Source organism: Delphinus delphis, chromosome X, assembly GCF_949987515.2.
Source record: "Delphinus delphis chromosome X, mDelDel1.2, whole genome shotgun sequence".
NCBI lineage: Eukaryota > Metazoa > Chordata > Mammalia > Artiodactyla > Delphinidae > Delphinus > Delphinus delphis.
The window spans coordinates 9,914,786-9,927,443 of NC_082704.1; the positions used below are offsets into that span (position 1 = coordinate 9,914,786).

General features: G+C 38.7%; 1 protein-coding gene across 1 annotated transcript; it reads left to right on the forward strand.

Annotated features, from left to right (window-relative positions):
- The first annotated feature begins 232 nt into the window (after positions 1-232).
- Positions 233-3,388, forward strand: CXHXorf66 (chromosome X CXorf66 homolog). Its single transcript, XM_060002729.1, is given in 4 exon segments — positions 233-359; positions 1,300-1,456; positions 2,498-2,724; positions 2,727-3,388. Coding segments are annotated over 4 exon segments (1,134 nt in total). The 5' UTR covers positions 233-271.
- The last annotated feature ends 9,270 nt before the right edge of the window (positions 3,389-12,658 follow it).

The following is a 12,658-nucleotide window of genomic DNA, read 5'->3' on the forward strand; positions in this document are numbered from 1 at the left end:
CTCTACCTTCTCTAAGTACTTCCCTCTGTGCTTAATAATGTCTCAGTCTTCTTGATTCAAATCTGATAGAATATTTGATGTAAAGGAGAAATAAATGATTAAAAGTCATTTGATAATATTTGTACACAGAAGCTCATGCCTCCCCATGGTGAGATTATGCTGTCAGAATATGACACAGAATGATAATGTCATAAACCCCTAGAACAAGCTGAACCATATCAAATCCAAGTAGTTTCCTTGGTAGAAGAAGCATTTGAACAAGGCCCTGGACATGAATCTTTTTATTTATGTCCTACTTTTACCCATTTTGACAAATACTTGTTTAAATACAAACCAAAGTGATGAACCGTCTACTACAGGTTATGTGCTTAACCTTAAAACTTAGAAATTATGATCTATTATATTATGCATTCAAGCATTTAATTAGGCAAGCTAGCTGTGTTTAAGAAATCTGCTGTTTCTTGGATGTTACTATTAGTAGGTCTTCAAGAATTTCTAGGACAACACCTAAGAGCTTTACTTCTGTGTAAAAATTCCAAGCAACATAGAAGCATAAAGAGTACAGACATGTTGCCCCCTTTCACTCCCCTTCCCCACCCAATCCACCACCCCCCACCACACCCCCCACCAGCCAAACGAGAAAATGCTATGTGAATGAATGTGGCATGGTACCTAAGACACAGTAGGTTTCAAGAAGGGCTTTTTCTTTTTTTTTTTTTTCTTTCTTTTTTTTTTTTTGCGGTATGCGGGCCTCTCACTGTTGTGGCCTCTCCCGTTGTGGACCACAGGCTCTGGACGCGCAGGCTCAGCGGCCATGGCTCACGGGCCCAGCCGCTCCACGGCATGTGGGATCTTCCCGGACCGGGGCACGAACCCGCGTCCCCTGCATCGGCAGGCGGACTCTCAACCACTGCACCACCAGGGAAGCCCGAGAAGGGCTTTTTCTTGTCCTATCCCTTTTCCCACCGTACACATTCACATATACATTAACACTCAAGTGCATTCACACATGCAAGACATACACACACACTCAAAAACCTAGGTAATGGGTCAAGCAAGCCATGATGCAGGGGTAACCCAAGTAATTATACTCATTAGCCGGAGATACCTCCCAGATTTGGCTTCTAGACTGTGGCTGGGGACCTGATAGAGGGAAGAAAATAACAGTGGGACACTTATCATGCTTAAAAAAATAATTGATGAAGAGATTTGACTTTGACCTACAGTGACAAACAGCATCAAAGTGGAAGGAAACTTGGTTACCTGACACATTTTCTGGTGATACAATCTCTTTGACAGGAGCCAAGCACCGTGAATCAATGGAGACCAAACTGGACAATTTTAGGAGACATCTACTCATTATCATAATTGGTGTTATGATCATAGCTTTTGTTTATACCTGTTTTTGCTTTCTCCATTATTACTGTATGAGCGATGATGCCCCCAAAGCAGGAACGTAAGTTTTACACCTTTGAATTAAGAATGCAAGGGGTGTGTGTGTGTGTGTGTGTGTGTGTGTGTGTGTGTATACATGTAGGAGTTTTCGTTGTTGTTATGGTTAGTTAATGTTAACTTTAGACTTCAAAAGAGCTACCAACATCTTGTGGGTGGATACCTTCACTTAAATGATATCAGCTCAAATTATTTCAAGTACATTACCAACTTTAGCCAAAGCTGTCCCTTATTCAGGGTTCAGCTGAGCCCCAGGCTGCTAATTTCATTATAAATTGAGTCTAGGAAAAGAGGGAATGACTATCTGAATAAGACAGAACGAAAAAGGGGAGAGAGAAGGCACTGGGTCTCTGCATTCCAAAGACAATAAAACATTTTGGATAATCTACTGTTTTAAGATATAATAACATGAAAAATGATTAACTGTGTTCAGTGATCTCAGTCCCTGGCTTTCATATAGGAGGATCAGGCTGGCCCTGATATACTAGTTCCCTAAAAATTTCCCAGTCCAAGGACTGATGACTGAACTATACCAGTGCTCCATTCCTTTGGTTTTAGAGGAATATTGTGAATATAAATATGCATGGAGAGAAAATCTGATGGTGTAAATGATAGGAAAACAATGAATTTGGTCTAAAGAGTGTTTTTTTTATACGTGAGAAGTTGTGACATTTGTGCCTCAGTTGCATATCAACTTGTGACTTTTTTATAAAAAGTTTAATTTCTGGAATAAATAAAATTATCTCTCTCCCTCTCAACAGTAGACTTGAAACAATTTTGTGTCATTCCATACGCAGACTATATGGTTATGAACTGTGGTTGAAACAGTAAAATTAAGAAAAAGGAAAAGCATTCAACATATGTTCATATCTGTAACCTGAGTCATGGCTTTCACCACACTCCAATTCTTACTGTGTTCAATTTTCCTGCTAGAGCCAAAAAAAGACCAGAAGTCTAAAATGACACAATAGCCTGTGTTTTCTGGTGATAGCAATAGTACTCTTTTGATTTAAATTGTCATACTCCAAATTTTCTATATTTTCAGGGTCAAGAAAGAAGGTGTAATGGCTAAGTCATCCAGGTCATCCAAAATATTATTCGGTGACTCCAAGACAGTTAGTCTGTGCAGTCCAGAAAAACAATCCATGCTGTCCGGTATAGACAAGCTATCTGGGCTCTCAAGTCCAGGAAAGGCATCTGCACCATCCAGCACAGAAAAGTTAATCAGACCTTTGAGTCAAGAGAAGTCATCCCACCAGGAAAAGTCACATAGAAACACAGTCTAGAAAAGGCACGTAAGCAGGCTCATGCCCATTAGCTAGTCAATCAAGTCAGTTCATCCTATCCCAATAAGGCCAACAGGCCACCTTGGCTAGCCAGTCTACAATATCTGGTCAGGCCAACCAAGACTCCTTGTTCACCCTATCCACAAAATCAAAGCTTGCCCAAGCCATCCAGTTTACAGAAACTCACCAAACGCCACAGACATCCTATTCTAAAGAGGTCAGTTAGTGCAGGTAGGGCAGACATATTATCTAGGCCTCAACCAGTCAAGTCTTGTCTATGCTACAAGGAAAAATGCCTTGTTTGCAGAGCTGCTTCTGAGTTTTTCGTCAATAATATTTCAGAGGCAAAGAAGAAGAATACTCAAAACCCACCTTTTCCATGTGAACTGAAGCCTTTTTCCAAGTCCTTTCATAAGATAGATTCCAGACACTATGCACTCTGTGGCAATGCGAATGACAGTGATATGATGACAGACTACAGTGATGGTGACAGTGACAAGGAGATAACCATTATCTGCAACATAAAATGCAAGGAAGTCATCTATAAAACCACCCATGAAATAATTAAGGGCTCAATAAAAATTAAAACCACCCATGAAGAAGCAAACTTACACCAACTGTTTTATGCTCACCATCCTTTAAGACCCTGATAGAGGGAAAATCCTCTTGGGATCACTACTGAGGTTAGACCTATCCATCTTAGAGGCAATTTACTTGAAAAATAGTAATTAAATGCATGACATAACAAATGATTTTATTGTAATTATTATTGCATTTTAGAGGCATAAAGCTCTTTTGAGGTATCTTATTTAGATCTGGCCGCTTGGATGGGAACCATAAACACACACACATAAATATAGAAAGGAATTGCAAGATGGGTACCCTGGACTCCTTTTTCCCTTGGATTAGCCCTCAATTGAAGTCTCAACCCAATTAACCTTATTTTTTTCATGTTTACATACAGTCCTCACAGTTTAAGACTGTCTTTCTGTAGTGCCCAGTGCTTGGTGGAAATGGCTCTGTGTGCTTGCTTCTGGCTGCATTGGGGAAACTCCTGACGGTCATTTCTAATACCACTGCCTCCTGTGACTGCTACCAAAGTAAGGGTCCAGCCTCCAGCACCCACACCTGGAGTGCCATGATGTTAGTCTAAGTGTTCTAGTCTTCATAACTCTCAACAAGGCTTTTCATTCTTTTTGTTATCCTTCAAAATGATTAAAAAAAAAAAGAGTTTGCCCTGTTGTGCATTCTCAAAATGTCCCAGTTGGAGGTCTGATACCTACCCATTTTCTTCACATGGTACCTTCCCACTCTGAATTGGCATGGGTGGGAGGCCAGGGAACAACCTTGGAGTTATATTCTCTAACTTCCCCACTGATGAGAGGTTATCCTTTCCTTCTCCCAAGGGCATGGTTAAGAAAAGCAGACAAAGTCCTGGAGTCCCGGCCTATATTCTAGTACAGTGAGGTTACTCCCCTGTAACATATAGCAGGATAAGTTAAATGCCATAGCTGGCATATCTTGAGTGTGTCCTATTTGCCAGCCATTGTACTGGTCTCTTTATGTCTTGTGAGTCTGAAGGCCACCCTCCCCTCAATTTTGCTGATTTACTAAAAGAACTCACAAGACTCAAAAGCAGGTTATACCCATGGCTAAGGATTATTAGAGCAAAAATATACAGCCCAAGAGCAACAGGAAAAAGACCTCTATCAGGAGGAAGCTAGAGAGGTTGGACACACGCTTTTGAGTACTTACCCATCTGGGGCCACCTAGGACATGCTACCTCTCTAGCAACAAACTAGAGGGACATGTGCAAAATGTCTCTGCCCAGGGAAGCCTCCGCATCTGAGGCTTTTATTGAGAGCTGGTCCCATAGGTATATCATGCTACATGACCAGCCATGGCAAGTGAAACTCAGGATCCCAACAATGAAACCAGATGCACATCGTCAATGTTGATGCTCGTGCAAAGCAATCAGGTGTACAAAACATGATCATCAACCATTAACATAAGAACATTCCCACAGGGTTGGCCAATGGTCAAATCATGGTTCCCGGTCCCCTTGACATACAAGGACCAAACAACCAGACCTGCTCTGTTAACACTTTCCTCATATTTCACATATTTTATTTAATCCCCAACAGCCCCCTATTATATGGGGAATTATATGAGTTAACCGAGACTCTGTAACGTTTAGTAAGATCACATTTATTAATTGGTTGAATCAAGATATGAATCTATGATTGGCTTATGTTCAAATTCTCATTATGCTGTACTGCCTTCTCACTACCAGTTTCTAGGGTGCCTGTTTATTCACAGATCACCCAATCCATTGGTGTGACCAAAGTCCCCACTTGACCTTCAATCAATCTGGGCCATTTTCCTAACCTACCAGGAGCATATAAAGATGTCTTATGTTCATTCAGATCTGACTTCCCCATATCCTCTGCCTCTATTGGTGGTCCCCCGGTGGGATCTGTACCCATAAGGTCATCATAAAATTCACAGATGGCACAAAGTAGCTGCTTAGGTATAAAGGTTTTAAGACATGGTATATGCATTTAAAAAGCATTGTGAGAGCTACAGACTTGATTTCCTACTGGTATTACCCTTTTTGAAAGGATAAACTTTAAAGGGTTAGAATTGTTCTGGGTTAGGCTGGTCTTTTTAAATTCACAAATAGAAGCAAAAGTTCTGATCAGATTTTTACAGTTTGGTATGAAAAACAGTTCAAACAAAAAAGTAGAACAAGTATAATGAACGCCCATATAAGCATTGCTCAGATTCAACAGTTATCACTACATGGCTAATTCTGTTTCACTCCTATCCATTTCCCTCCCATCTATATCTCTAAAAGACAATACATTTTAAAAATACATAAACACAATACTATTATCTCATGTAAAAATTAATAACTCCTTAATATAAATTATCCAGTCAGTATTCAAATTTCCCCATTCGTCTCATTTTTTCTATGGTTGTTTGTTCAGACGATGTTGATCAGTGTTTGACAGCATCTAAGTATTTTTAAATCAAAATTACAATTTCATTGACTAATCTGGCTTCATATTGTAAGATGATTTTGGAGTTAATCTGAGCTATCAGTAGCCTGGAAAATAGCAAAAGTTGAAATTGTACGGTTTTCAGCTTAAATTCAACCCATGCCTTGGGAGGCAAAGCCAAATAATCTAAGCTCTCTTCTCTTTCCCATTTTTAAGCTAGAGACTTGTAATACTTTAAAGGCTGTGAATATTAATAGCTAATAAAAATGACTGCCAGTGACAACCAATGATAATGACATCTTAAGAACAAGTTATCAGCATGAGTATGTATGTTCCTTTTTAAACCACACTTAATTATAGAGTAGGAGTCTACAGAATATTTGAAGCTCATTCAATGTGCAACATTCTAGGTGCATTAGTGGGGCTTTCACACATAAAACCAGTATAAAATACGTAATAAAAATAAGTACCATGAGTCAGAGAAGAATGTTAGCCAAAAAAAAAAAAATTAACCAGTGAAAGTTTGTGCAAGCTAATAATTAAAATAATTAAGTCCTATCACTCCAAAGGACAGTCTTTGGCACTTTTTGGAAATGTCCTGATTTAAGTAAGAGGGCTCCGAATTTCTATTTCCTAGCCTTCTTGCAGCATTGTATTATCTCTCATGGTACCTTTCTCCTTCCTTCTGTCTTGCTCTCTGTTTATTTCCCAGCTCAGCAAGAGTCAGGGCCATATCTCAGTCAGTCTGTGGCTTCCTTACATTTCCCTTCTACAGGGGGCGCTGTGAAGCCAGTTTCAAGCATGGCCCTTCCCTCTCAGACTATCTCCACTCTCTTTCCCTTCAATCCACATTCCTGACGCTCACCTCCAAAACTCATCCCTTCTTGCTGGCTATGGAACTGAAATTAATTATATTTTGTTCCTTATTCAGTACAGCTCTTTCTAAAAACCCATCACTTAAAAAAAAAGTGCTAATTAGAGAAAGAACAAAAAAACCCCTAAGTTAGCAGAAGGAAAGAAATCATAAAGATCAGATCAGAAATAAATGAAAAAGAAATGAAGGAAACTATAGCAAAGATCAATAAAACTAAAAGCTGGTTCTTTGAGAAGATAAACAAAATTGATAAACCATTAGCCAGACTCATCAAGAAAAAAAGGGAGAGACTCAAATCAATAGAATTAGAAATGAAAAAGGAGAAGTAACAACTGACACTGCAGAAATACAAAGGATCGTGAGAGATTACTACAAGCAACCCTATGCCAATAAAATGGACAACCTGGAAGAGATGGACAAATGCTTAGAAATGCACAACCTGCCGAGACTGAAGCAGGAAGAAATAGAAAATATGAACAGACCAATCACAAGCACTGAAATTGAAACTGTGATTAAAAATCTTCCAAAAAACAAAGCCCAGGACCAGATGGCTTCACAGGCAAATTCTATCAAACATTTAGAGAAGAGCTAACACCTATCCTTCTCAAACTCTTCCAAAATATAGCAGAGGGAGGAACACTCCCAAACTCATTCTACGAGGCCACCATCACCCTGATACCAAAACCAGACAAAGATGTCACAAAGAAAGAAAACTACAGGCCAATATCACTGATGAACATAGATGCAAAAATCCTCAACAAAATACTAGCAAACAGAATCCAACAGCACATTAAAGGGATCATACACCATGATCAAGTGGGGTTTATTCCAGGAATGCAAGGATTCTTCAATATACGCAAATCAATCAACATGATACACCATATTAACAAATTGAAGGATAAAAACCATATTATCATCTCAACAGATGTAGAAAAAGCTTTTGACAAAATTCAACACCCATTTATGATAAGAACCTTGCAGAAAGCAGGCACAGAGGGAACTCTCCTCAACATAATAAAGGCCATATATGACAAACCCACAGCCAACGTCATCCTCAATGGTGAAAAACTGAAAGCATTTCCACTAAGATCAGGAACAAAACAAGGTTGCCCACTTGTCTTGGGCAACATAGTTTTGGAATTTTTAGCCACATAGTTTTATTCAACATAGTTTTGAATTTTATTCAACATAGTTTTGGAATTTTTAGCCACAGCAATCAGAGAAGAAAAAGAAATAAAAGGAATCCAAATCGGAAAAGAAGAAGTAAAGCTGTCACTGTTTGCAGATGACATGATACTATACATAGAGAATCCTAAATATGCTACCAGAAAACTACTAGAGCTAATCAATGAATTTGGTAAAGTAGCAGGATACAAAATGAATGCAAAAAAATCTCTGGCATTCCTATACACGAATGATGAAAAATCTGAAAGTGAAATTAAGAAAACACTCGCATTTACCACTGCAACAAAAAGAATAAAATATCCAGGAATAAACCTACCTAAGGAGACAAAAGACCTGTATGCAGAAAATTATAAGACACTGATGAAAGAAATTAAAGATGATACAAATAGATGGAGAGATATACCATGTTCTTGGATTGGAAGAATCAACATTGTGAAAATGACTATACTATCCAAAGCAATCTACAGATTCAGTGCAATCCCTATCAAACTACCACTGGCATTTTTCACAGAACTAGAACAAAAAATTTCACAATTTGTATGGAAACACAAAAGACCCCGAATAGCCAAAGCAATCTTGAGAACGAAAAAAGGAGCTGGAGGAATCAGGCTCCCTGACTTCAGACTATATTACAAAGCTACAGCAATCAAGACAGTATGGTACTGGCACAAAAACGGAAAGATAGATCAATGGAACAGGATAGAAAGCCCAGAGATAAACCCACGCACATATGGTCACCTTATTTATTTATTTATTTATTTTTGCGGTACGCGGGCCTCTCACTGTTGTGGCCTCTCCCGTTGCGGAGCACAGGCTCCGGACGCGCAGGCTCAGCGGCCATGGCTCACGGGCCCAGCCACTCCACGGCATGTGGGATCTTCTCGGACCGGGGCAAGAACCCGTGTCCCTGCATCGGCAGGCGGACTCTCTACCACTGCGCCACCAGGGAAGCCTGGTCACCTTATTTTTGATAAAGGAGGCAAGAATATACAAAGGAGAAAAGACAGCCTCTTCAATAAGTGGTGCTGGGAAAACTGCACAGCTACATGTAAAAGAATGACATTAGAACACTCTCTAACACCATACACAAAAATAAACTCAAAATGGATTAAAGACCTAAATGTAAGGCCAGACACTATCAAACTCTTAGAGGAGTTTTTGACCCACCTCCTAGAGAAATGGAAATAAAAACAAAAATAAACAACTGAGACCTAATGAAACTTCAACGCTTTTTCACAGCACAGGAAACCATAAACAAGACCAAAAGACAACCCTCAGAATGGGAGAAAATATTTGCAAATGAAGCAACTGACAAAGGATTAATTGCCAAAATTTACAAGCAGCTCATGCATCTCAATAACAAAAAAACAAACAACCCAATCCAAAAATGGGCAGAATACCTAAATAGACACTTATCCAAAGAAGATATACAGATTGCCAACAAACACATGAAAGAATGCTCAACATCATTAATCATTAGAGAAATGCAAATCAAAACTACAGTGAGATATCATCTCACACCGGTCAGAATGGCCATCATCAAAAAGTCTAGAAACAATAAATGCTGGAGAGGGTGTGGAGAAAAGGGAACCCTCCTGCACTGTTGGTGGGAATGTAAATTGATACAGCCTCTATGAAGAACAGTATGGAGGTTCCTAAAAAACTAAAAACAGAACTACCATATGACCCAGCAATCCCACTACTGGGCATATACCCTGAGAAAACCATAATTCAAAAAGAGTCATGTACCACAGTGTTCATTGCAGCTCTATTTACAATAACCAGGACATGGAAGTAACCTAAGTGTCCATCAACAGATGAATGGATAAAGAAGATGTGGCACATATATACAATGGAATATTAACTCAGCCATAAAAAGAAACGAAACTGAGTTATTTGTAGTGAGGTGGATGGACCTAGAGCCTGTCATACAGAGTGAAGTAAGTCAGAAAGAGAAAAACAAATACCGTATGCTAACATATATATATGGAATCTAAGAAAAAACAAAGAAAAGGTCATGAAGAACCTAGGAGTAAGACGGGAATAAAGACACAGACCTACTAGAGAATGGACTTGAGGATATGGGGAGGGGGAAGGGTAAGCTGTGACAAAGTGAGAGAGTGGCATGGACATATATACACTACCAAACGTAAAATAGATAGCTAGTGGGAAGCAGCCGCATAGCACAGGGAGATCAGCTCGGTGCTTTGTGACCACCTAGAGGGGTGGGATTGGGAAGGTGGGAGTGAGGGAGACGCAAGAGCGAAGAGATATGGGAACATATGTATATGTATAACTGATTCACTTTGTTATAAAGCAGAAACTAACACACCATTGTAAAGCAATTATACTCCAATAAAGATGTTAAAAAAACATAGTGCTAAAAGGTCAGATTTCAAACATTTCTCACATATAATACTTTCTACGTGAAATTATATAAGCATGGAAATTAACTCAACATTGTAAATCAACTATACTTCAATAAAACTTAAAAAATTTACAAGTGAAAAAAATTTATAAAAAGAAATTATATAAGCATGGAGCTGAAAGGATGCTTAGAGATCCTCTCTTCTAGCTCCTGTGGGGAGGGGCAGCTGTGAAGAGCTGAAGGAATGCTCATTCAGCAAGAAGACCACTTTTTTTTTTTTTTTTTTTTGTGGTACGCGGGCCTCTCACTGTTGTGGCCTCTCCCGTTGCGGAGCACAGGCTCCAGACGCGCAGGCTCAGCGGCCATGGCTCACGGGCCCAGCAGCTCCACGGCGTGTGGGATCTTCCCGGACCGGGGCATGAACCCGTGTCCCCTGCATTGGCAGGCGGACTCCCAACCACTGTGCCACCAAGGAAGCCCCAAGAAGACCTCTTTTCACCAGGGTTGAGGAGACATGTGTCGGGATCACAGATTTTTAAGTGGCCACAGAGAAGTGATATACCAGATGTGGGATGTTTATGATGGTGTCAAGCAAGGACTTACTTAAAGTCTTCAGCTTTATCGGTTCTCAAAATCCTGCTGACCCTGCCACTGTGCAATCCCTAAGAATTAGAAGCAGCAAAGGAAGGGAATTAGAAGTAGGAAAAAAGCTTTGTGGGAGCTTCAGTCAAATATCTCCTTAACGGTAACCTATATACAACCCACAATTATTCCTCGGCTGTTGCAACCTTAGAAAACAAGGGCTAATCATGATTAATTAGTTTTGCAATTATTTATATAATGCATAGAAAGGGCCTCTTTGAAATCAGCAAGGGCTAATTATAGCTTACATCTAAGAACTTTCAGGTAGTGCTGCTTGAGAATAATTCTACTTAGAATTATTCCCTTATGTGTCTGAATCAAAATAACATTGAAAAGACTGCTAAAGGAGATGAAGAAATAAATTGCCGTAAATCTGTCGTATATAAGTATTTTACTTTAAAAAATAAACTATAGGAACTATACAGTCATTTTTCTCTAAATAGTAGAAATTTGCTGATAATAACAAATTCATATATATCCTCTTTCATCAAACTCTTCCCTTAGTCACCAATTTTCCTAGCAAAGTGGACTATTTTTTAATGTCATATTAAAATTATCAAAAGGCTGGGAATGTAAGTTGGTGCAGCCACTGTGGAAAACAGTATGGAGAGTCCTCAGAAAACTAAAAATAGAATTACCATATGATCCAGCAATCCCACTCCTGGTCATATATCCAGACAAAACTATAATTCAAAAAGATACATGCACCCTTATGTTCGTAGCACCACTATTCACAATAGCCAAGACATGGAAACAACCTAAATGTCCATCGACAGATGAATGGATAAAGAAGATGTGGTACATATATACAATGGAATATTACTCAGCCGTAAAAAGGAATGAAATAATGTCATTTGCAGCAACATGGATGGGCCTAGAGACTGTCATACTGAGCGAAGTAAGTCAGACAGAGAAAGACAAATACCGTATGATATCACTTATATGTGGAATCTAAAATATGACACAAATGAACTTATCTACAAAACAGAAACAAACTCACAGTCATTGAGAACAGACTTGTGGTTGCCAAGGGGGAGGGAGGTGGGTGAGGGACGGAGTGGGAGTTTGGGGTTAGCAGATGGAAGCTATTCCATCTTGTTGGATAAACAACAAGGTCCTACTGCATAGCACAGGGAATTATATTCAGTACCTGTGATAAACCATAATGGAAAAGAATATACATATATATATATATATATATGTATAACTGAATCACTTTGCTGTACAGCTGTAATTAACACAACATAGCAAATCAACTATAATTCAATTTTTAAAATTGATTTAAAAATTTTAACAAACATATGGTTACCAAATGTGAAAGGAAGAGGGGGGATAAATTAGGAATTTGTGATTAACAGATACAAACTACTACATATACATAAAATAGATAAGCAACAAGGATTTACTGTATAGCACACGGAATTATACCCAATATCTCGTAATAACCTATAATGGAAAAGAATTTGAAAAAATATATATACGACTGAATTTGCTGTACACCTGAAACTAACACAATATTGTAAATCAACTATACTTCAGTTTTTAAAAAATAGAATGTTACTAAGCTACTTACCTTTAATTTCTACATGTTTATATAAATAAATATAAAGGTATTCACAGCAAAGTGAAATAAAATTCTAAGGTACTACAGGACTAATGGCAGATATTCTAAGTTATTAAGAATAAAGGCAGTCAACTCGATATTTGTTCAAAAAAGGAATATATCACTGTTGTGTAAACAAGTCTCTTTTATAAACCTTAGTTTCACTGAAAGAACAGTGATGACAAAGTGAAATTGTCAAAAATAAAGCTTTCTATGCTGATCTCTTGAGGTTACTTACAGGAAAAA